The sequence below is a fragment of the Pelodiscus sinensis genome, chromosome 11, assembly GCF_049634645.1.
Source record: "Pelodiscus sinensis isolate JC-2024 chromosome 11, ASM4963464v1, whole genome shotgun sequence".
In the NCBI taxonomy this organism is placed as follows: Eukaryota; Metazoa; Chordata; order Testudines; family Trionychidae; genus Pelodiscus; species Pelodiscus sinensis.
This window is the reverse complement of record NC_134721.1, coordinates 34,737,988-34,760,366: the sequence shown is the minus strand read 5'-3', so window position 1 is coordinate 34,760,366 and position 22,379 is coordinate 34,737,988. Positions and strand designations below refer to the sequence as shown.

Below are 22,379 nucleotides of genomic sequence, written 5' to 3'. Positions count from 1 at the left end.
CCCCGCCCCCCGCCTGGATCCCCATTAATTAAATTGCTGCCCTGCTCTGGTGGCTGAACAGCTGGTGGTGCCTTTTAAATTCACAAATCCCCGGCCTGGCCCAGCTGCAAATGGCCAGATTAATACCCCCGATTAGCCATGGGGATGTTAGCTTGATGGCCTCAAAGCCCAAGGTGCTGCAGATCTCTCTCTCTCTCTCTGCTGGCAGCCCACAAGCCTGGACACCCCCCCCCCCCACACACACACACCCAGTGCTGTGGAATCCTGTCCCTTATCCCCTGTGGGGGAGGATTCTCAGCAGAAGCTAAAGGTGACCTTGGCCTGCACAGTTCCTGAAGGATTTTCCCCAGGCTTTCTGCTTAAAGACACTAGCTAGAATTAGGTGGCTAACAAGTCTGGGGAGAGGCCGAGTGTGAAGTAGATGGGGTGGAGAGGTGACCTGAGGGACAGGGTCTGTTGCTGTAGAGCAGAGGGGCTCAGGGGCCAGGAATCTCCTGTTTTGATTCTGAGGGGCTAGAATTTGCCAAGGACTCTTAAAATGCAATAATTGGTGGCCACTGTATGGGGAAGGAGGGTGAGTGAGATCTTGGATGTATCCCCAACCCCTGGTGCGAGGGAGTTGAGAGATGGGTGATGGCTGCTGCTTATAGGAGGGGGAGTCTCTACATTAGTACTGAGATGTGGCAGCTGTTTATACAGGGATCCTGGTGCTGAGATGTAGCAGCCGTTGGGATGGGCACAGCAGCTGTTCATACAGAGCTCCTTCTCCTGGCCCCGGGGAAGCAGCTGTTTATATGCAGCTCCCTCCCTTAGCAATGCTGAGATGCAACCACCTCTGAGAGCCATTTATAAGAGCTCCTTTGCTCGGGGCTGGGATTCAGCTGCCTCGTGGGGTTGGGGGAGTGCACAAAAATGCTACCCACTGGGGGGCAGCAGATGCAGCACACTCCTGTAATCAGCTGCTACGGTGGGAGGAGGAGTTGAGTGGGTCATACTGGTCATACTTGAAGGCTCTTGGGAAAAGCGCTAGGCAGGTTTCGTGGCCAGGAGACATGAGTGAGCCTTCAGGTTGGCAGTGCAGCTCAACATTGCACAGCACTTTCGCCAGAGCACCGACGGAGGGGAAAGAGCCCCTACTGAGCGCCTGCCCCACTCCCTGCACAGCACTGGCCCAGCCTGCTCCTGCCTAGCCAGCAGCTAGAGGGCGTGTTTACGCTGCACTCTAAAATGGAAATGAGCTATGCAAATTGGGCTATGCAAATTGCGTAGCTTATTTCCGTTTTATTTCAAAGTAGGCTATTTTGAAATTTGGCGCGTCTTCATGGCACCAAATTTTGAAATAAAGTGCTATTTCAAGCCACCCCTTATGCCTCCTGCAATGAGGTTTACAGGGATGGTGAAATAGCACATCCGTTATTTTGAAAAATATTTTGAAACTAGCCAATTAGCCCGTCGTAAGTCTTCTCTCCTGAGCCCACGTGGGTCTTCTCTCCTGAGCCTCCGGTCTCTCGCTCCGTGTCTCTCTCTCTCTCTCCTCCTCTTACTGCCTCCCCCCCCCTCAGCTCTCCTCCGCCTCCTGCCCCTCTCTCTGTCTCTCTCTTTCTCTTCTCCTCCCCCTCCTGCCTCTTGCTCGGGGGACCGCGGAGCCCAAACGGTCGCTTGTGCCGCTTGCTCCCGCGCGGTGGCCTGGCTGAGCGGCGCAGAAGTCAGCTGAGCACCATGGCGGGAGGCGAAGGGGGGCGGGGCGGTGACGTTCACGGCCAGGGGGCGGGGCCTGGAGCCGTTATCATGCTGCACGTCACCGCCCCGCCGACCTTCACCTCCCCCTGTCATGCTCGGCTGACTTCTGCGCTGCTCAGCTGGGCCACCGCAGGCGAGTGAGTGGAGCAAGCGGCCGTTTGGGCTCCCCTGCGGCAGCCCGGCTGAGCAGCGCAGAAGTCAGCCGAGCACCATGGCGGGAGGTGAAGGGGGGCGCAAAGGGGGGCGGAACGGTGAAGTACACGACCAGGCTCCACACGTCATCGCCCCTCCCTTCCTCTCCCGCCGTGATGCTCGGCTCACTTCTGCGCCGCTCAGCCGGGCTGCATGGGGGGGCAAGCGGTGCAAGTGGCCATTTGGGCCCCACGCTCCCCGTGCAGCACCTCTGTCATTTAAGTCAGCCGAGCACCACGGCTGAAGGCAAAAGACATGACTCAGGCAACAGTGCTGCCCAGAGGGAACAGCCAGGGAGGCAACAGTGCCGCCCAGAGGGAACAGCCAGGGAGGCAACAGTGCTGCCCAGAGGGAACAGCCAGGGAGGCAACAGTGCCGCCCAGAGGGAACAGCCAGCATTTCAGAGTCTCAGACATTGGGCTACTATATTCAAAACTAGCCAATTAGCCCGTCATAAGATGGGATTTTCAGGTCTCTCCTCCACGTCGGTCTTCTCTCCTGAGCCTCTGGTCTCTCGCTCCAACTCTCTCTCTCCTCCTCCTACTGACTCCCCCCCCTCTCTCTCAGCTCTCCTCCGCCTCCTGCCTCTCTCTTTCTCTTCTCCCCCTCCTGCCTCTCACTCTCTCTCCGCTCTCCTCTGTCTCCGTCGGGGATGCACGCTCGTCTAGGCCCCACCCCCTGGGCATGTATGTAACCTCCCCGCCCCTCTTTGCCTCCCACCGTGGTGCTTGGGTGACTTCTGCGCTGCTCAACCAGGCCTCCGCGGGGGAGCAAGTGGTGCAAACAGCCTCTCTCTCTTCTCCTCCTACTGCCTCGCTTTCTCTCTCTCAGCTCTCATCCACCTCCTGCCTCTCTCTCCATCTGTCTCTCTTTCTCTTCTCCCCATCCCACCTATCACTCTGTGTTTCTCTTCTCCTCCTCCTGCTGCATCTCTCTCACTCTCTCTCTCGCTGTCCTCCACCTCCTCCATTCTCCTCTCTGTCTCCTCCACGTCCTCTGTGTCTGCTCCGCTTTCCTCCTTTTGAATCCGGTGCCCTTTCCTGAGATGCACACTCATCCAGGCCCCACCCCCTGGCTGTTCCCTCTGGGCAGCACTGTTGCCTCCTGCCATGGCGCTTGGCTGACTTTTGTGCCGCTCAGCCAGGCCGCCACGCGGGACCCCTGCTGAGTGGCACAGAAGTCAGCCGAGCACCATGGCGGGAGGCAACAGCACCGCCCAGAGGGAACAGCCAGCGTTTCAGTGTTCCAGAGTCTCAGACACTGGGCTACTATATGTATGATAACAGGCATGTTCCTTGGATGCGGGGTAGCTCTTTCGGGATACCTCTGGTCCCCCAAAATAGCCTTGCAGTGTACATATACCCAGAGCCACTGGCCACACATCTGAAGGGCAGGTGTCAACACATAGCTGCTCTCCTGCAGTGAGTACAGAGAGGTGGGGCCAGGAGCTGGGTGGAGCTGGGAAGAGGCTCCCTGTCCAGATCCAGGGTGGCTGTGGATGGGTCCCAGTTCCAAGTGTCTAGAGTCCCAGTTCCAAGTGTCCCAGTTCCAAGTGTCTAGACCGAACTCATCTTTCTTTCACGTCCCCAGCCCTGAGCCCTGCAGGAAGGAGTGGGAGATCCCTGGGAGCTGCCATTGTTGGGGGGCCGCTGATGCTCCATCAGGGCTGGGAGCTGCTCCAGTATTTTCGGGACCGAGATTGCAGGGTAAGCGAGAGCTGTCCATTTGGTACAGGTCCTTGTTATGTGCAATTGCTCTTGCAGTCTGTGCCAGCTTGCTGGGCTGGAGGGAGTCCCACTTGCCCCGCCGTGGTGCTTCTGCCTGTTGCTGTGTTTGGCACCTAAAAGCCAAGCTTCCTTGCAAATTGAGCCTTGTCAAAGACATGCAGTCCAAGGTGCCTGTCATGCCACTGGAGCAGGGCCTCATCATATGGCCTCTGTGCTGTGGTAGCAGGGCCTGACCCACGTGGTCCAAGAAGACACTGCACCATGGTAGCAGCACAAGATGGCCACCATGCCGTGATAGCGGGGCCCAACCTGCGTGATCCAAGATGGCTGCTGTGCCATGGTAACCAGCAAGTTTTCCCAGGATTGTCCCTGCTCTGGGATGTCTGTCCAGGTGCTCAGTGCACTGGCATTTGTCTGGTTTATGGATTCAGATCATCCTGCTGTGACAGGCTGGCAATATCCGGGCTGAGGGTTATCGACCTGAATTACTTTTAACATCTCTGCACTTTGTTGTATTGAAAATGTGATGGGGTCTGCAGTACTGAGGAATTGCATGTATTTCCATGGGATGAGTCAATAGGAGACAGCAGGACTTGGCAAATTCATCCAGGCTGCCACATTTCCAGAGGCGACACCCCTGGAGAGGTATGCAGATATGAGATCAGGTTGGATTTTGAAGGGCCCAAGAGACAAAGAAAGGAGTTTTTGGATAAATAGCCTGGTTTTAAACAGACACCTTCCTGATCCAGCAAACTGGTAGGACCAGGGTGCAGAGGGGCAAGGGCCCATTGGGTTTGGAAGGATGGAGCCTTCTGAGTCCCCACACTACTGGGCTACGTCTAGACTGGCATGATTTTCCGCAAATGCTTTTAACTGAAAAGTTTTTCCGTTAAAAGCATTTGCGGAAAAGAGCATCTAGATTGGCATAGACGCTTTTCCGCAAAAGCACTTTTTGCATAAAAGCGTCCATGCCAATCTAGACGCGCTTTTGCGCAAAACAAATCTGAGCTGTCTACATTGGCACTATTGCCGGAACGGGAGCAGCATATTATTTCTGCAAGAAGCACTGATTTCAGACAGTGGGAAGTCAGTGTTCTTGCTGAAATTCAAGCGGCCAGTGTAGACAGCTGGCAAGTTTTTCCACAAAAGCAGCTGCTTTTGTGGCAAAACTTGCCAGTCTAGACACAGCCTTGGTGTAGTTGTAACCACAAGGAAACCCACTGGATGGAGAGGGACGGGGTGGATAGATTGTGCCTGCCAGAATCCAGGTTGGGATTGGGGCTCCTGTAAACATGAGCATGTGAGCAGGTGCGTGTATTGTTTCCTCTGCAGCACCTTTTGCTTTAAGAATAATGCAGGCCTGCCTAGGAAGTGCTAGGTGGTATCTTCAAGCTGTTAGCTTGCCTCTAAAGAGAAAGCAAGCAGGTCTGACTTGGGCAGCTTGCCAGTCTTCTGCTCAGAAGGGAGAGAGCTGTGCCTCCAGCAGGAGAGCAAAGAGCTGGGCAGCAGGGATTCCTGTAAGCTGGGCACTTGGGCACTTGCTCAGGAGAGATTCAGATGCCACCCAGCGGATTAGCAGGGCACCCACAGCCAGCACCATGTGTTTCTAGTGGTGGTGCACATCCGCACGTGCCTTAACGAGTGATGCTTACTGGGTAATGGTTAATTGGTGCTGGGAGCAGTCCCGCCAGGGCCCTGCACAGGCTGAGAGTTAGCAGCCCTCCATGGGGCTGGCAGAGCCCCCCACTGCCCACCCTGCTGGGCTGGTGCAACCCCCCTCTGCAAGCAGGGGCTGTTCCAGTTGGGCTGGAGCAGCCCTTGCCTGTGGTGAGGGGTCTACTGCAGCCCTTCCTGCTCCAGCCCAGGCCTCCCCACCCACCTCCCTTTAATCAGTTAAACGCTACATTTACCCGGTTAACCAATTAAATGGGATTTTACATCCCTGCTCGGGTGGGGGTGGGGAGCCCTTGCTGGGCCACTGAGGGGAAATACAACTGCAGTAGCCCTGGACTGTGACATCTGGACACCTGGATGTTGGCACCTCAGAGGTAGCACCCATGTGGTCCAACATGGCTGCCATGCCAGGCTAGCAGGGGCTGTGAGGCCCAGAGGTGGGGGAGTGTTGTTACTGCTGTTTGGAAATGAGGAAAATGAGATGCAGAGAGAGAACAGGACTGGGATTTGAGGCATTGGGTGAGATGAAAACAGAACCCAGGAACCCTGATTCCCAGCACTCTTCCCTAGACTAATTGCAAGACCCCAGTGCCTGTCCCAGAGGTGGGGATAGAACCTAGGAGTCCTGACCCACTCCCCTCCCCCTCCACTCTGCAGTTGGGGGGGGCCTATAATGTGCCGTGGACAGTGCTCCCAACTCACAATATTTTAGTGTGTGATAAGATGGATTTCCCATGGGGCTGGAGCTCATCTGGGGATGAACCCCAACTCCCCGCATGAAATTCAGCCCGGCTGGAAGCCAGCAAAGAGCCCAGCAGCTCCAGGCTGTCCACCCCCAGGACTGATCCTCACCCAGCTTGGGAAGGGAGAGTTGCTCCCTCCACCTGGAAGAGGGAGAGGTACCCCACAACAGCCCTTTAAGCCTGGGAGAGGGAGATGAAAAGTCCCCAGAGGAGCAGAGGTCAGGCTGGGTGGGGGGGAGCTGAACTGATGAAGGGTTGGGAGGTAGAAGACAGGCAGCTGTGGAGGTGAGAGCTCCGGCAGCAGGCCCCAAAATCCACGTACCCATTACATTTGGTAGCCTGGGTGACACAGATTGTCCCCCAGCACCACTGGGGATGGGCCAGAGGAGTTTCAATAGGGAGACAGACTGAAAACTACAGTATAGGCTTTTCAAACAAAACAAAACAAAACAAAAAACCCTTCATGTCTGGGCCAGACCCAGGATGGCTGGTGTCAGAGCGGTCAGTTTTTATCTCAGGAGGCGATCACACCGTGAACGTGAGGTCCAGGGGTCCCGTCATGGCTGCCTTACCCATGGCAGCAGGGCCTAGGTCCAAGCTGGCCACCTCGCTGTGGAAGCAAAGCTCATGCTGGCCAAGACAGCCTCCCTGCGCCATTATGAGTTTCATCTTCCACCCTTGGGGTTGCCAGATCTGACGGGAGCTATTCCAGGAGGGTTTTTTCCCAACATGACCTAATGTCATTTTCCTGAAATAGCCTATTTCCATCTCCAGGGAGGCTTCCAGCAGTCACTGGGAGATTGGCGCCGATCCTGGGAGACTCCAGGCCAATCCTGCGCTTCCCACCACCCGCATGGACAAACAGAAGCAGCCACTGCATCATCTGTTGCTTTAATAGTCCAGGCTTGGTTAATGAAGCACAAAAGGCCCTTGGGTGAGCAGGTTACCCCCTTTCACTCGGATTTGAGGGGGTCATGCTCTTCCCCCCAATGTCCACACTAGGGGACACCATCAGCTCAGCACAGGACACAGAGGGGGTGTCCTGTGTTGATGGGGTGCCCAGACTGCTCCCTGTGTAGGGTTAGTTGAGCTGTGTAAGCTGCTGGGGTTTAAGCGACAGGGTGGGATGGGGTGGACCCCAAGATTTTAGGCTACAGCTTCCAGGGTGGAGGCAGCACTCTCCACAGCCTGCACGACAATAGTGAGGTGCTTCCGGACTTGGTCCCAGTCCCCTGTCTTCACGGCATTGGTGTAGGCATCGGCCAGGCCTGGGAAGGTGGCATGATTAGAGGATTTGGATGCCCAGATCACATGGCTGAGGGATTGAAAGAGAACGGGAGAGGTCAAAATCACCTTAGCCCTGTGATACACATGGGGAAACAGCCATGCAGAGAAGGGGCTTACCCAGGGTTATGCAGCGAGTCAGCAGCAGAGTTGGGAATAGACTCCAGGTGTCCTGAATATCAGTACCCCGCCCCCATGTGTATACCACTAGGCAACACTTCCCTTTCAGGGTTGGGGATAAAAACTAGGAGTCCCAACTCTTACCCCCCCCCCAGCCGTAAACCCTAATCCCCACTCCAGACTCCTCTTCTCTAACCTCGCGGCCCTGTGCCCCTCCTCCATTTCATTGTCCTGCTGATGCCCCTCCAACCAACACATTTCCGTCGGGATCCAGTAGGGACTGGTGAAGATGGGCCCTTAGGAATGGAACCCGGGTGTCCTGCCCAGCCCCCAGATGGCATTACCTGTAATAGTACTTGTTGGGGAACGCCAGGGGATTGAGGAAGGCCCTTTCCAGCAGCATGATCTGGTCATTCACCATCCGAATCTGGAGAGGACTGAGGTAGGAAGGAGAGACCAGAGTAGAATTAGAGACCCCTGTGGGGGGCACCATCAGCTCACCCAGCCTTGCCTACTGCCCCCCAGAGCTTGTCCCAACCCTTCACTCTCCAGAGAACTGGATGAGACCTTCCACTCTATGCTTCATTCCCAGATGGGTCTTCACTAAGGACTTCAGACCCCTGCTTCTCTGGGTCCAAGGACCACTCGTCCTTTGTCCATAGAGCAGGAGAGACATCCCACCCCACAGGTGATGTTTGGACAAGCATGGCCGTGTACACGTATGTGAACATGCTAACACATGCATGACCCCTTCCACAGTGCCTGTTGGCTGTGCAGCATGCAGTTGTACAGAGGCAGGCAGGCTGAGAGGCATGTGCATGCACATCCACCCATGCAGTGTATGCAGATACACGTGCAGTCTGGGGCGGGTCTCACCTGGGTGATTCCTCTTCCTTCAGCTTTGTTATCCGCTGGTTGAAATCAGCCGCTGCCAATTTGAACCGACCAATCGCAGCCTTCAAAGGGTCTGCAAGGTGGGCAGGGCCAAGTGTAAGAGAACAGGTCTGCAGCCCTTCCCTATGCCATCAGCACCTTCCCACACCTCCTTGCGCTGCTCTTTGCAGCCAGTGCCCCCTTGTGCTGGGGTCAGCACAGACTGCAAGGGGAGAGTGCCTCTTGCTAAGCCCCAATCCTAGCACCAAGGTGTGCATCAAGCTAAGCACTGACTGTAGGGAGTGCACCCATCATTGCAATTGGCTGTTGGAGCTGGGACTGACCAAGAGGGGGGAATGCCCCCTACTGAGCCCGGTCCCTGCAGTGCAGTTAGAGAGACTGTTGGAGATACCACCCCAGTCCCTGCAGCGCAGCAAGAGAGAGACTGTTGGGGATACCACCCTGGTCCCTGCAGCGCAGCAAGAGAGAGACTGTTGAGACTGTTGGGGATACCACCCCAGTTCCTGCTGCACAGCAAGACAGAGACTGTTGGGGATACCACCCAGGAGTCACACTTATACCAAGAGAGATATTGCTGGCACTGAGGTTGGCCAGGAAGTCCCCTTGAGCAGCCACATTGTACAGCTCATCCAGCTTCTCTCCATAGTCGCTCACGTTGAGAGGGAGGACGAGGCTGTCGGCCAGCCGCAGCAACACATTGCCAGCCGTCCGGGCCACAGCCTGGTGGCTGGTGAACCCTGTGGCCAAACAGGGATAAAGAGATCAGACATATCCTAAACCTCCCTCCACGGTGCCCAGGTCCCCAGGCCCACTCCAGGTGAACGCCTTGCCCCTTTACCTGGGTCGATGAACCTGTCAGCATAGTCGAAGGTATCGAAGGCCGTGTGGTAGGCGGGGTAGATCCGAGCAGATGTCTTGTTCTAGGGCAGGGAAAGGGCAAAGCAGCTGAAAACAAAGGGGGCACAGTTCCCAAGGCCCCCTTCATCCCCTAGCGAGGTGGATCCCCCAGCAAAACCTCTGCCTGACTTACCTGCCCTGCTCCCTAGCCCCACACTGGGTCAGCACTGTGAGGGAGAACACCCACTACTGAGCCCCCCACTCCACTCCCAGTAATACAGTGCCCCCTAGCACAACACAGGGGTCTGCACTGACTGTGAGAGGAGAGCGCCCCCTGCGAGGTAGCAGCAAAATAGCCCAGTGCTACAGTCCCCTGCCTATTTTCCAGCGCCCAATAAAAGGCCAACCTGGGCAGGGATCTGGGGCTGCGGCCGTGTCTGTGGAGAGAGGGCGGCTCAGGCAGTATTTTAAAGAAGCCTTATTGAAGGCACAGGAACAAACCATCCCGATGCGCAGCAAGAAAAGCAAATATGGCAGGCAGCCAGATTGGTTTACCAGAGAAATCTTCGGGGAGCTTAAACACAAAAAGGAAGCTTGTAAGAAGCGGAAATTTGGACAGACGACTAGGGAGGAGTATAAATATATTGCTGGAGAATGCAGGGGAGCAATCAGGAAGGCGAAAGTGCAATTGGAATTGCAGCTAGCCAAGGATGTGAAGGGTAACGAGAAAGGTTTCTACAGGCATATTAGCAATAATAGTAGGGCCCTTACTGGATGAGGGAGGTAACCTCGTGACAGATGATGTGTGGAAAGCTGAAGTACTCAATGCTTTCTTTGCCTCTGTTTTCACAGACAAGGTCAGCTCCCAGACAAATGCACTAGGCGATGCAGTATGGGAAGGGGGTGGACAGCCCCCCAGTGGAGAAAGAACAGGTTAAGAACTACTTAGAAAAGCTAGACATAGACAAATCCATGGGTCTGGATTTAATGCATCCGAGGGTACTGAGGGAGTTGGCAAATGTCATTGCAGAGCCTTTGGCAATTATCTTTGAAAACTCATGGAGATTGGGAGAGGTCCCGGATGATTGGAAAAAGGCAAATGTAGTGCCCACCTTTAAAAAAAGGGAAGGACATTCCAGTGAACTACAGACCAGCCAGCCTCACCTCAGTCCCTGGAAAAATCATGGAGGGGATCCTCAAGAAATCCATTTAGAAGCACTTGGAAAAGGGGAATGTGATCAGGAATAGTCAACATGGATTCACCGAGGGCAAGTCATACCTGATTAGCTCCTATGATGGCTCTGTGGACATGGGGAAATTGGTGGATGTTATATACCTCGACTTTAGCTAAGCTTTTGATACCATCTCCCACAATATTATTCCCAGCAAGTTAAGGGAGTATGGATTGGATAAATGGTCTGTAAATTGGATAGAAAGCTGGCTAGATTGTCGGGCCCAATGGGTAGTGATCAATGGCTCGATGTCTGGTGGTGGTCGGTGTCAAGCGGAGTGCCCCAAGGATTGGTTCTAGGGCCAGTTTTGTTCAATATCTTTATTAATGACCTGGATGAGGGGATGGATTGTACCCTCAGCAAGTTTGCAGATGACACTAAGCTAGGGGGAGAGGTAGATACGTTGGAGGGCAGGAATGGAGCCAAGAAATTGGAGGATTGGGCCAAAAGCAATGTGATGAGGTTCAACAAGGACAAGTGTAGAGTCCTGCACTTGGGACAGAAGAATCCCAAGCATTGTTACAGGCTGGGGACCAATTGGCTAAGTAGCAGTTCTTCAGAAAAGGACCTGGGGATTACAATGGATGAGAAGCTGGATATGAGTCAATAGTGTGTCCTTGTAGCCAAGAAGGCTAATGGCATATTAGAGTGCATTAGGAGGAGCATTTCCAGCAGATCTAGAGAAGTGATTATTCCCCTTTATTTGGCACTGGTGAGGCTACATCTGGAGTATTTCATCCAATTCTGGGCCCCCCACTACAGAAAGGATGTGGACACACTGGAGAGGGTCCAGCGGAGGGCAACCAAAATGATTAGGGGCTGGAGCACTCGACCTACGAGGAGAGGCTGAGGGATTTGGGCTTATTTAGTCTGCAGAAGCGAAGAGTGAGGGGGGATTTGATAGCAGCCTCCAACTTCCTGAAGAGAGGTTCCAGAGAAGATGGAGACAGGCTGTTCTCAGAAGTGACGGATGGCAAAACAAGAAGCAGTGGTCTCAAGATACAGTGGGGGAGGTCTAGGTTGGATATTAGGAAAAACTATTTCAGTAGGAGGGTGGGGAAGCACTGGAATGGGTTACCTAGGGAGGTGGTGGAAACTCCATCCCTAAAGGTTTTTCAGTCCCAGCTTGACAAAGCCATGGCTGGGATGGTTTAGTTGGGATTGGTCCTGTCCTGGGCAGGGGGCTGGACTCTTTCAGCCCTAGGATTCTATGATTCTATGATCCCATGATCCCAAGGCCGCAGGTGTCCTTACCCTGTCATAGGTGTAGGCGATGTCCATGGAGGTGATGCCCAGGTAATGGATGAAGGAGGCATAGTCGCTCCCGGCACCCAGGGTCCCTAAGCTGTGCGGGGAATGGAAAGTGGTGAATGGCTCAGGCCAGGCAGGGGGGAGGGGCAGGAAGGGGAAACATCCCTGAGTGGAGTGGAATCTGGTTCAGACCCATGGGCCCATCCAGTCCAGTATCCCCCCAATCTGCTACTGCCCCAGCAATGAGGCTTTCTCCTGAGTGCCAGCCATAGAAAGGGGCGAGAGTAGGAGATCTTGGGCCCCCTTCCTGTCCCTCCCACTCCTTGTGATCCACCCTTGGAGAGGGGTGGGGGGAGGCTCCCACTGACTGGGTCTCACTTGGGGATGTTGCCGTAGATGGGGCTGTTGCGGTTGAAGTGGTTTCTCCAATTGTCATAGACGGACCCTGAGGAGCTGGCCGGGGACTGGACCTAGAAGAGGTGCACGTGAGTCACACTCCCCTGTGGGAGGAGAGGGGAGAGACACACGGATGCCCCTCCCCCTACTACCTGCTTGGCAGCTGCAAAGATGACACTCTGGGCAGGTGGCGTCCCCTGGGCTCGCAGGGTGGCGTTGGCTGTGGAAGGCAAGGGAGAGGCCATGTTAGGATCTGTGCTGGCTCATATAGGGCAACCTGCCATGCCCTGGGTCTCTGGGGTGCTTTCCCCACCCAGCCACACCACAGCACATCCAGGCTAGCATCCTCTGCCCCCTTTGCCACCTGCTTATGTTTGGCGGAATGTGCCCTTCTGCACATGCGTGCACCTGTGCACACTTGTGCTACTGCTTGCTCACGGCTCTCATTGAGACATGCTGGCACCGACTGTTTGCAGGCCCTGGCACTTGCCCTGAGCTTCATGCTCGTGGCCGCATGTCCAACTGCACGCTCTTGCACGTGTGCTTCCCTTGCACATGTGTCAGCTTTGCACATGTTCTTCCTTGCATGGCTCCTCAGTTCCACCCTCTGCCATGTGTGCTCTTGCACTACCACTCAGGTGCACCTTCTTGGACGCGTGTTCAGTCGCACACAGGCTCTCACACTTGTGCCCAGCTGATTGCACGTGCACTTTCGCATGCACGCTTTCCTCCCCGTCTCCCCACAAACACCCCAGCCCGCCGGGGCCCAGTGGCGAGGCCCTTCTGCACAGCGCAGAGAAGGGGATAGTGCCGCAAGAGTGGAGGAAGGAAGGCAGGACAGATGGACACTCACCGAAGACGGAGATGTCCACGTTGATGTAGGCCACGCTCCGCTCCCGCAGTTTGCTGTAGAATTCCTGAGCAATGGGGGGACCCAGAGGTTAGTGCAATGGGATCAGGTGAGCGGCATGGGCCCCCCGATCTGGGCCCAGGCTCTGGGGCAGGGAGAAGAGTCCCCCAGAGTGACAGGCCAGTTCTGCAACTATCCTGGCCAGCTACAGCACAATCAGCACATACACCAGGACAGTCTCCTTGGGCACAGCAGGAGGCAGCAGTCACAGCCCCCTTCCACCATATCCCCTCCAAAGAGGAGCCACCATCCCCCCCCCCCCCCCTCCGCTTGCTTGGGTAGGTTTTTACCTCGGTGTACTCGGTGGAGCCAATCAGACCAAACTCCTCAGCCCCCCAACTGCCAAAGATAATGGACCTTCTGGGACGCCACTTCCCTGTGGAGAAACACACACACACACACCCCGGAGATTCAGACGTAACGCTTCGAGCAGGGCGGTTCTGGGAGCCCGGTCAACTGGGGTCTGCCACAGATGTGCTGCTAACGTTGAGAGCAAGGCCGCTCTGTGCCTCGGTTTCCCCACTTGTGCACTAGGGATAACTGCACCCCAGTGAACCCCCGACCCAAACCTCATGCTCACCTTCTTTCAGCATCTTGCCCAGCACACGGGTGATCTCCAGCATGACAGCCGTGCCACTGCTGGGGTCGATGGCACCGTGCACCCAGCTGTCCCGGTGGTTGCCGTATAGGACGTACCTGTCTGTGGAGGGGAGGGGAGAGCTGCAGCCCTGCTGCTGATGGGGGTGTTGGAGGGAGTGTGTCTGGGGAGCTTGCTGTCTGGGAGCCCAGATGGTAAAGGAGCCGTACTAGGGGGGCTGAGGGTCACTGGGCATGGGGGAAGGGGAGCCCACTGAGAGGTGCTCCAGGACACGGGCAGGAGAAGCAAATGAGAGCTTGGAGGAATGGGTGTGGGGGGGGGAAGAGGGGCAGTATGAGGGACATTCCTGTCTTGGGGTTGGGGGATTGGGAAAATGGGGGTTGGGAGTGGTGGTAAGTGGGGGTGCTTGGTGGTGGTTCTGGGGGACACTCACCAGGCTCCTCACTGCCCCGGATGAACCCCATCACGTTGGAGGAGTTCTTGATGCGTCGCTGGTTGTGGACGTTGACCTGGACGTCACTGTGGGGAGAGCAGGAGCAGCGGGGGTCAGCCCAGCAGGGGGCGGGGGGCATCAGCGTCAGTGCAGTGGGGGTTGACATGATGGGGAAGGAGAGGGGAATGGGGATGGGGGTCAGGATGGGAGGATCCCAGAGGAGCTTGGGGGAATGTGCCCTTTGGATCATTGCAGCGAGGGTCAGGGAGGGGAAACTGATGTTGGTGCAGTAGGATCGGAGGAGTTGGTGTGTTTGGGGGAGGGGTTTGTGTGAGGGAGTCTGGAGAGGGGAACTGGTGCTGGAGGAAGATGGGGTCAGTGCAGTGGGAGTGGGGGATTTGGGGTCAGCTAGGGTCATGATGTGGTGTCTTGAATCTTGTTCAGCTCGGGATCACTTTAAATTCACAGGGACTTTTCTGGTCCTGCTTACAGGCAGGGGGCTCAGCACTGAAGCATGGATCTGGGCCTAGCAGCAGTCAGTCTGCAGAAAGCCAGCCTGGAGTAAGGTGGGTGAGCTGTGCCCTGGACCACAGGAGCCACCTGCTTGGTCTCTCTGGCTTGGGTCCTGACAGATGAGATCTGAAGCAGTGTTACCTCCCAGGAAGCAGACTGTATGGTTTGACCTAATCTCTGTGTCTACTGGGAACACACCACTAGGCAGTGCGGGGGGGGTGGGGGGGGTGGGCTGAGTCTGCACAGGGCATGGGGGAGGAGTAGAGATTCCCAGGTGATTTTGGTGGGATTGATGCAATCCTGGCCCCGTCCATACCTGGTGTTGGGAAACATTCCCCCCGTGCGAAATCCTGGCCCTACTTTGTAGGTGCAGTTCAGAGAGCCCTGCCAGGCTGAGGGTGCCTCAGGGCCATCCAAGTTGCTAGAAGACATAGGGCCAGAGATAAATGGGGTTATTAGAGTCTCTGCCCCTCCCCAAAAGCACCCAGCATCCTCTGTCCGTCTTCCCTGGCCACAAAGGCTGCATTCCCACCCCTGGTAGGAACATTCCTGTGTTTAGTCTCTGGCATTTTTCCCTGGGACACTCCTAGTGCTTTACACCATGAATCAATCAAACCCCGGGGACCTCCACACTCTCCAGCAGGTGCAGGGTGGGTGTCTTTGTGTTATAGATGGAGATTAGGGTTGCCAAGTGTCCAGCATTGAACCGGTATTTGTGCCTGCCGTCCAGTAAAAACATTCAGAAAGTAGCCGTCGCGGGTGCCGATGAAAGGCCGCGTGGGACATGTGGCGCAGATCACTCAGGTTGGGAGTTAAAGGGGCCGCGACTGCATTTCGGCTCTTGGTTTTGGTTTTGGTTTTTGGTTTTGTTTTCTGCTCAACAACTTTTCCTGCGCCTTTTTCTTTTTGCTCAACAGAATTTTTTCCCAGCGTGTTGGTTTTGGGTGGGGTTCGGTATTTTTTGTGAAACCATGTGGCAACCCTAATGGAGAAACAGAGGCACAGGAAGTGAAGAGAGTAGTCCCAGGGCGTGTATAGGGAATCAGAGCTGGGAAATTAACGCAGGAATCTTGATTCCCAGCTACCTCTTCCCCAGCCCACTGGGGCCTGTGCCTCTCCCAGATCTGGGACAGACCCAGGAGTCCTAGCCTCCCCCTATCACCGTCTAACCCTGGCTCGCAAATCTGCTGTTCAGACCACTAGACCCCACTCCCCTCCCAGAGCTGGAAAGAGAACCCAGGCGATGGATGGCTTCCAGCTCCTCCTGCTGTAGCCATTGAACCACACTCCCTTCATATATACATTTCACTGTACACTCGTGCTTGGTGTTTTTAGCTAAGGCAATATGTGCTATTGGGCTGTTCCATCCACTTCTCATAAAATCCTCCTGGCCCTGCGCTATGTCTACACTGGCGCGATCTTGCGCCAGAGATATGCAAATGAGGCTAAGCGTGGAATATCGCTGAGCCTCATTTGCATATTTAATGAGTCACCATTTTTGCAGAAGAGGCTCTTGCGCCAGAAGGAGCATCTACACTGCCCCTTCTTGCGCAAGAAAAACCCTTTTGCCCAATGCTGCTACGCTGATTATTTTCAGGAATAACGGCATTGCGCCAGAGGGTTTTCTTGCGCAAGAAGGGGCAGTGTAGACAGCTCCTTCTGGCACAAGAGCCTCTTCTGCAAAAATGGCGACTCATTAGATATGCAAATTAGGCATGGCGATATTCCACGCTTAGCCTCATTTGCATATCTCTGGCGCAAGATCGCGCCAGTGTAGCCATAGCCCTGGAGGAGTGATGGTGGGTACAATAGAGCAGGTGCACAATGAGGCAGGCAGGACTGCACGATGAGGCATTGCCCATTGCCTTGGGCGTTAGGTATTATCTCACGGTGGAAGTCCCAGGAGCCCCAGTTATTCCGCCCCACTACTGAGATGCAGTTCTTTCTGGGTCCAGTGTGGGGGCCATTTATACAGGAAACCTTGCCTGGGCCTGCGATGCAGCCGCCTCTGGAGTGGGGTTCTTGCCCCAAAGAGCTGATGATCCAGGTAATTCAGTTCAGGTGAATGTCCTGACCTCAGTGGTGCATCACTGCTAGAATCGGAAGGGGAAGGGGGTGGGGCCTGGCTGCATTTCCTTTTGGGGCCTTCTTTCCCTGCCTGTCATGATTGTGTTTTTAACAAAGAGACTTGGAGTCTGAGTTGTTATTGCCACCTAGTGGCTAAAGCTGACAGTGCACATGTGTATTACCTGCGCGCCCCCCCCCCTCCGCCCCCGGCCACCTGTTCCACTGCTTCTCACTCAGCGCCATTATCTCCATTCTCGAGATAGGGAAACTGAGGTACAACGTGGGGGAAGTGTCTTGTCCAAGATCACCCAGAAGGCTGGGGGCTGAGCCAGGAATATTCCCCAAGTCCTGTACTCCAGCCACTAGCAATTCTCACCTGCTGTGTCCTGCTACAGGTAAATGGGGAGCCAGGGGAGACGACTGCAAATCTAGTGGGGAGTAGGGCAGGGAGAAGCCTCGGGGGAAGGGAAATCTGCCAGATTTCACCTCTCATTTGCCTGAACCCCACTGAATTAGTCACCCACCAGATTAGCATCAAGGCATCTTCAAAGCCAATTGGCTGAGTTGGGATCGGCGGGATCCCCTGGATCTCTGACTCCTTGATCCTGTAGGTGAAGTCTACGAGGGAGAGGCAGATGGATCAGAAAGGGGCTCATTTCCCAGTGCCCTGTCAGGGACGAGGGGTTCATTTGCTGCCATAGAAGGTGGGCAGAGTCCAGACGGGGATCTGAGGTGTTAAGGGGACCACAAGGAGGACCAGGAAGCCAGGGAGTCATGACTCCTGGGTCCTATTCATGGGTCTGGAGGGGGAGTGGTTAGAACCACAGAACTGTGAGACAAGACTTTTGGGCTCTGTGCAGCTGGTGGGGGAAGGAGAGGATGTGGGGTGAATGGGCTGGAGGAGGACAGATGGGCTCTGTAGTCCAGGGAATAGGGGGCACTCCAGGGCAGCAGTTCCCCACATGGATTTGGTTGATCTGCAGAACTCCCCACCACAGGATATAGCTGGGGGTAGAGAATGGGGTGTTTTCTGGATGAATGAGAGCAGGGGTCGGGGGTTCAATTCAAGGAGGCTTTCGGCCTCACTGGCAGGGGGTTGGGACAGCCACCCCATCCCTTCATGGGTGGGAGCAGCAAGAGGCACTGTGGGTCAAAGCCAGTCCCGCCCTGCCCTGCCCGGGCACGTTACCTTTAGCAGGGTAGTAGGGCGTGAGCAGGTCTCCGAAGTAGCCGTTGTAAGAGCCCCGCTCCACACCGGAGGGAGGCAAGTACCAGGAGTTGGGGTAAGTCTCCTTCTCAGACGCCCGCCCATCATTGATGTCCGCAGGGTCTGTATACACCACCACGCCAGCCACACCGAACTCTGCCCCGTTCACTGCCTGGGGGTTCGCATCAGTCAGACTACCCGTTCCACCATTGCCGGGGTTGGAGTGCAAAGGGGAGATGGATTGTCCCCTCCCCCCCGCACACACGCACACACTATGGCCCAGACTGGAGGACATATGGTGAGTGTGCTCTTATTCCTGCCTCAGTTTCTCCCTGCTGGACTTCCACCCACCCTGGTGGCATTCCATGACTGTTCCATCCAGCTCCCCATCCTGGGGAGGGTCACTCTTCCAGCCTCCCCTGTCCCTGAGGCTGATCAGACTTTGGGGGTGACCAGATGGGGGACAGACTTTGGGCAGGAAGTGCAGGGGCTGGTGGAACGGGGGAAATGGGGACAGGGATGATTGGATGTCTCATATCTTGAATACTGTGTACAGATGTGGTCTCCTCACCTCAAAGAAAGGGTTCAGAAAAGGGCAACTAAAATGATTAGGGGTTTGGAATGGGTCCCATATGAAGAGAGACTAAAGCGACTGGGACTTTTCAGTTTAGAAAAGAGGAGACTGAGGGGGGATATGATAGAGGTATATAAAATCAGGAGTGGCGTGGAGAGGGTGAATAAAGAGAAGTTATTTATTAGTTCCCATAATAGAAGAACTAGAGGACACCAAATGAAATTAATAGGTAGCAGGTTAAAACTAATAAAAGAAAGTTTTTCTTCACATAGTGCATAGTCAACCTGTGGAACTCCTTGCCAGAGGAGGCTGTGAAGGCTAGGACTATAATAGAGTTTAAAGAGAAGTTAGATAATTTCATGGAGGTTAGGTCCATAAAAGGCTATTAGCCAGGGGATAGAAATGGTGTCCCTGACCTCTGTTTGTCAGAGGCTGGAGACGGATGGCATGAGACATATCGCTGGATCATTGTCTTTGGTCCACCCCCTCCAGGGCGCCTGGTGCTGGCCACTGTCGGCAGACAGGATACTGGGCTAGATGGACCTTTGGTCTGACCCAGTACGGCCGTTCTTATGTTCTTTTGAAGGGGCCTTGGGTCAGAGGTTGGGGAAAGGGATTGGTGTAATGGGGCGGGGAGAGGGGTGATAGGATAAAATCAGGGGACAAGGGATAGGGGTAATTAGGATGGAAGGGCAGAGAGGGAGCAACTGGATGAGGGGGCAGGAAGAGAGAAAATGGCTCCCCCCCCACTGCCATGCAAGGGGGCCACCTGGTGTCTGAGACCTGTAGGCCCTGAACACTCCTCACCTTGTCGGCACGGCCAGCCCCCCCATAGCGGGTGATGGCAATAGTGCCATTCAGGTCGATGCCCATATTGACCAGCTCCTGGTAGTCACTGCGCTTGCCCTGGTTGGCATAGACCAGCTTTCCCTGAGGGGAGAAGAGAGGGTCAACCCCAGGGCACTGGGAGAGAGAGGATCAGAGGGGCAGGGGAGGGAGGGCAAGGTAGAGAGGACAGGACCCACTTAGGTCTTTGGTGTGAGAGCAGCCATTAGTCTCCATGGTACGTGGCTGTCAGCGTGGGGAGGGGAGGCCTGTTTGTCTCCAGGGATCCCTGACTGTTGGCACAGCAATGGGCTGAGGGCGGCTGTTTATCCCTCAGGATACATGGCAGTTGGCATGACGATGTGTCTCTGGGAATATGTGGCTGTCTCGTGGTGCCAGCTGGCGTGACTGTCTCTGTGGACATGTAGCTGTTGGCAAAGGGCATGTGTGGTTTATCTATGAGTATTTGGCCCTTGGCAGGATGTTTGCTGTTCATCCCAGGGGCTCCGTGGCTGTCACATGGAAGTATGTCTGCCTGGCTCCATGGCCATGTGGGCATCAGCAAGGGGATGGAAGGGATAGACGGCTGTTGCCTCCCCAGCCTGAGGGCAGCTATTGGAGTAACACCCTGTGTGGTTGGCTGGGAATAAATGACTGATGGCTCGGTGACAGCTGTTTATAGGATTGTCTGTCTCCATAGATACGCAGTGGTTGGCATGTCACCCTAGGCACAGACATCCCCGCAGCCTTGATGGGCTCATAAAAGAAGGTGCATGGTCCTGACTGGGAGAGGAGATAAGATAGCTGGCTGACAGCCCTTGGGCACAAGTGGAGGGCGGCTGAGCTGAGGCCTCCAGGGGTTATACCCAGCCCCACTCCATACCCTGGGAGTCCCTGGGGGGGCGTAGGCAGCATAGGGCTGAACCACATCTGCATGGGCCTGGTCCGCTGTCACATTCTTCTCGCTGCGCCGGGTTGAGAAGATCAGGCTGCTGTTCTCCACTGGGGACGGAGGCAGATCTCATCAGCTGAAGGGTGCCTACTGTGGGACATCCCATGCCGACCTTTGCCCCCATCTGCCTCATCTATCCCTGCCCCCCTTTACCCTGTCCTGGCCCTCCAGCTCTATGGCCTCAGCTGCATTAATCTCCCCCTTCGACCTACCCCAGTCACTGCTGCCTGTCCCTTCTCTATACCCAGATGCCTTAGGGCAGTGGTCCCCAACCTTTTGAGGTTGTTGGGCGCCAGGGGGCGTGGCCGTTCGCCCGCCGGGCGCCAGGGGGCGGGGACACTTGCGCACCCGGGGGCGGCCCCCCCCATAGCCGCATGCCCGGGGGCGGGGCCCCCCCATAGCCACGCGCCTGGGGCCGGTGCCCCCTCCAAGGGCTGCACGCCCAGGGCCGGCGCCCCCCCGCCAAGCACCGTGCGCCCGGGGCCGGCGCTCCCCCGCCGCGCTCCAAGCACCCGGGGCCGGCACCCCCACCCTCAAGCGCCGCGCGCCCGGGGCTGGCGCCCCCACCCTCAAGCGCCGCGTGCCCGGAGCCGGCGCCCCCCCCGCCAAGTGCCGCGCGCCCGGGGCCGGCGCTCACCGTGCGCAATGTGCCTGGGGCCAGGCCAGCCCCAAGCACCTGGCGGGTGCATGCAAATTCCCCCACGGGCACCGTGTTGGGGACCACGGCCTTAGGGCCTATCTAGCACCCCACAAGCCTCTGTGCCCAGCTTCCCTAATGTCCCCCTCACCCTTGCACCCACTTCCCCTGCCCTCCTTGCAAACCCCATCCCTCCAGCCCCCTGCTCAGCCTTCCCTCCCGGACCCCAGTCCTGCCACTGTGCCCCCACACACCCACGGTCACGCTGTTGGGTTTCTGTGGGTCAGGGAAGGACAGGAATGCGCCGTATACATCCTCGCTGGCGCTGTCCAGACCGGTCTGTGGGTCCTGCCAGCGGCTGAGCATCAGCTTCACGAGCTCCTCGTCCCCCTCAGTTGTGGCCATGTGGGGCCGGGCGGCCAGGGCCCTGGAGAGGGCACAGTGGACTGCCTAAGATCCCAGCTGCCTCAAGACAGCAGCTCAGCAGGTACTGGTGGGGGACAGAACCAAGGAGTCCTGGCTCCTTGCTGCCTGCTCCCCCCTTGCTGCAACCACTAAACCCCACTCCTCTCCCAGAATGGGGGCTAGAAGTTAGAGCATACAGGGCATCTCCCTCTATGGGGCACTGATTCCAGCCTGGCCATAGGCGGAGAGGAGGCTAGCTGGCCCAATGGGAGAATAGACTCTATGGAAGAATCCTGTCCCCCAGAGGATAGGGCTAGAGAGGGAGTGTAGGGGGTGATCCTGCCCTGAAGAGCCCAGCGCTCCTGGATCACCTGAATGTGGGCGAATTCAATGGGGCTTTTCCATCTCTCCTCCCCTCCTTACTTCAGATTCTCCCGGATCTTCCCGCTCTCCACCTGATCCATAAAGCTCTGCAGCAGGGATTCATCCAGATCCCGGCCCACGGTCTTCACCCAGTTGGGTGCTCCTTGGCCAGTCTCCCCTTTGGGGATGGCAAAGTGGCCCAACAGAATTCCAATTGTTAGCAGCAGGCCCCCCCCAAACACAGCCCCCAGGATCTTTAGGCAGCTCATCCCACAGCCTGCCATGGGTGCCAGCCTCTTGCTGTTGGGGAGGTGAGTGTGGTGAGCCCTTTATAGTGGCAGATATGTCCCTGTGCCCTCTGGATCAGCCTGTACCTCTCGTCCTTGTCACCTGGGCCCATGGGGTTACTCATTACCTCCCAGATGCCTTATCTCCCTTCCCCTACAATAGCCCCCAATTGAAGGCACCTAATGGTGCCCTTTGGACAGGCCCATAAAACAGCTGCCATCTGAGCTCAATGAGGAAACAGATGGGAGGGACCTTGGTGGTTCCATTCCCCACCCCCTAGGATGGGCATTGGTGGGGTGTGAGCGTCCCAAGAGGAGACAGGACGTCTGGATTCTATACACAGCTCTCAGAAGGGTGTGGGGTCTTGTGGGCATGCACTGAGTCAGGACTCCTGGGCTGTGGGGGGTGGGCTAAGTAGGGTGGAGCAGAGAGTGGGGGTTAGACTCCAGGAAGGGAGACATTTGAAGGTTAGAGAAGACAGCCTGGCAGCCAGAAAGACCTCCACTTTCAGAGGGGA

General features: G+C 56.1%; 1 protein-coding gene across 1 annotated transcript; it reads right to left on the bottom strand.

Annotated features, from left to right (window-relative positions):
* Window positions 1-6,976: 6,976 nt before the first annotated feature.
* On the bottom strand, window positions 6,977-21,851 carry NAALADL1 (N-acetylated alpha-linked acidic dipeptidase like 1). Its single transcript, XM_006136565.3, has 19 exons — window positions 21,635-21,851; window positions 21,061-21,233; window positions 20,101-20,219; window positions 19,200-19,322; window positions 17,801-17,990; window positions 17,136-17,229; window positions 14,861-14,965; window positions 14,032-14,117; window positions 13,581-13,700; window positions 13,291-13,376; window positions 12,944-13,007; window positions 12,243-12,310; window positions 12,073-12,164; window positions 11,698-11,788; window positions 9,213-9,294; window positions 8,935-9,111; window positions 8,357-8,447; window positions 7,825-7,917; window positions 6,977-7,391 (listed from the first exon to the last, which is right to left on the bottom strand). The coding sequence occupies exons 1-19, from the start codon at window positions 21,841-21,843 to the stop codon at window positions 7,223-7,225; spliced, it is 2,232 nt and encodes a 743-aa protein (XP_006136627.2). The 5' UTR covers window positions 21,844-21,851; the 3' UTR covers window positions 6,977-7,222.
* Between the last annotated feature and the right edge of the window lie 528 nt (window positions 21,852-22,379).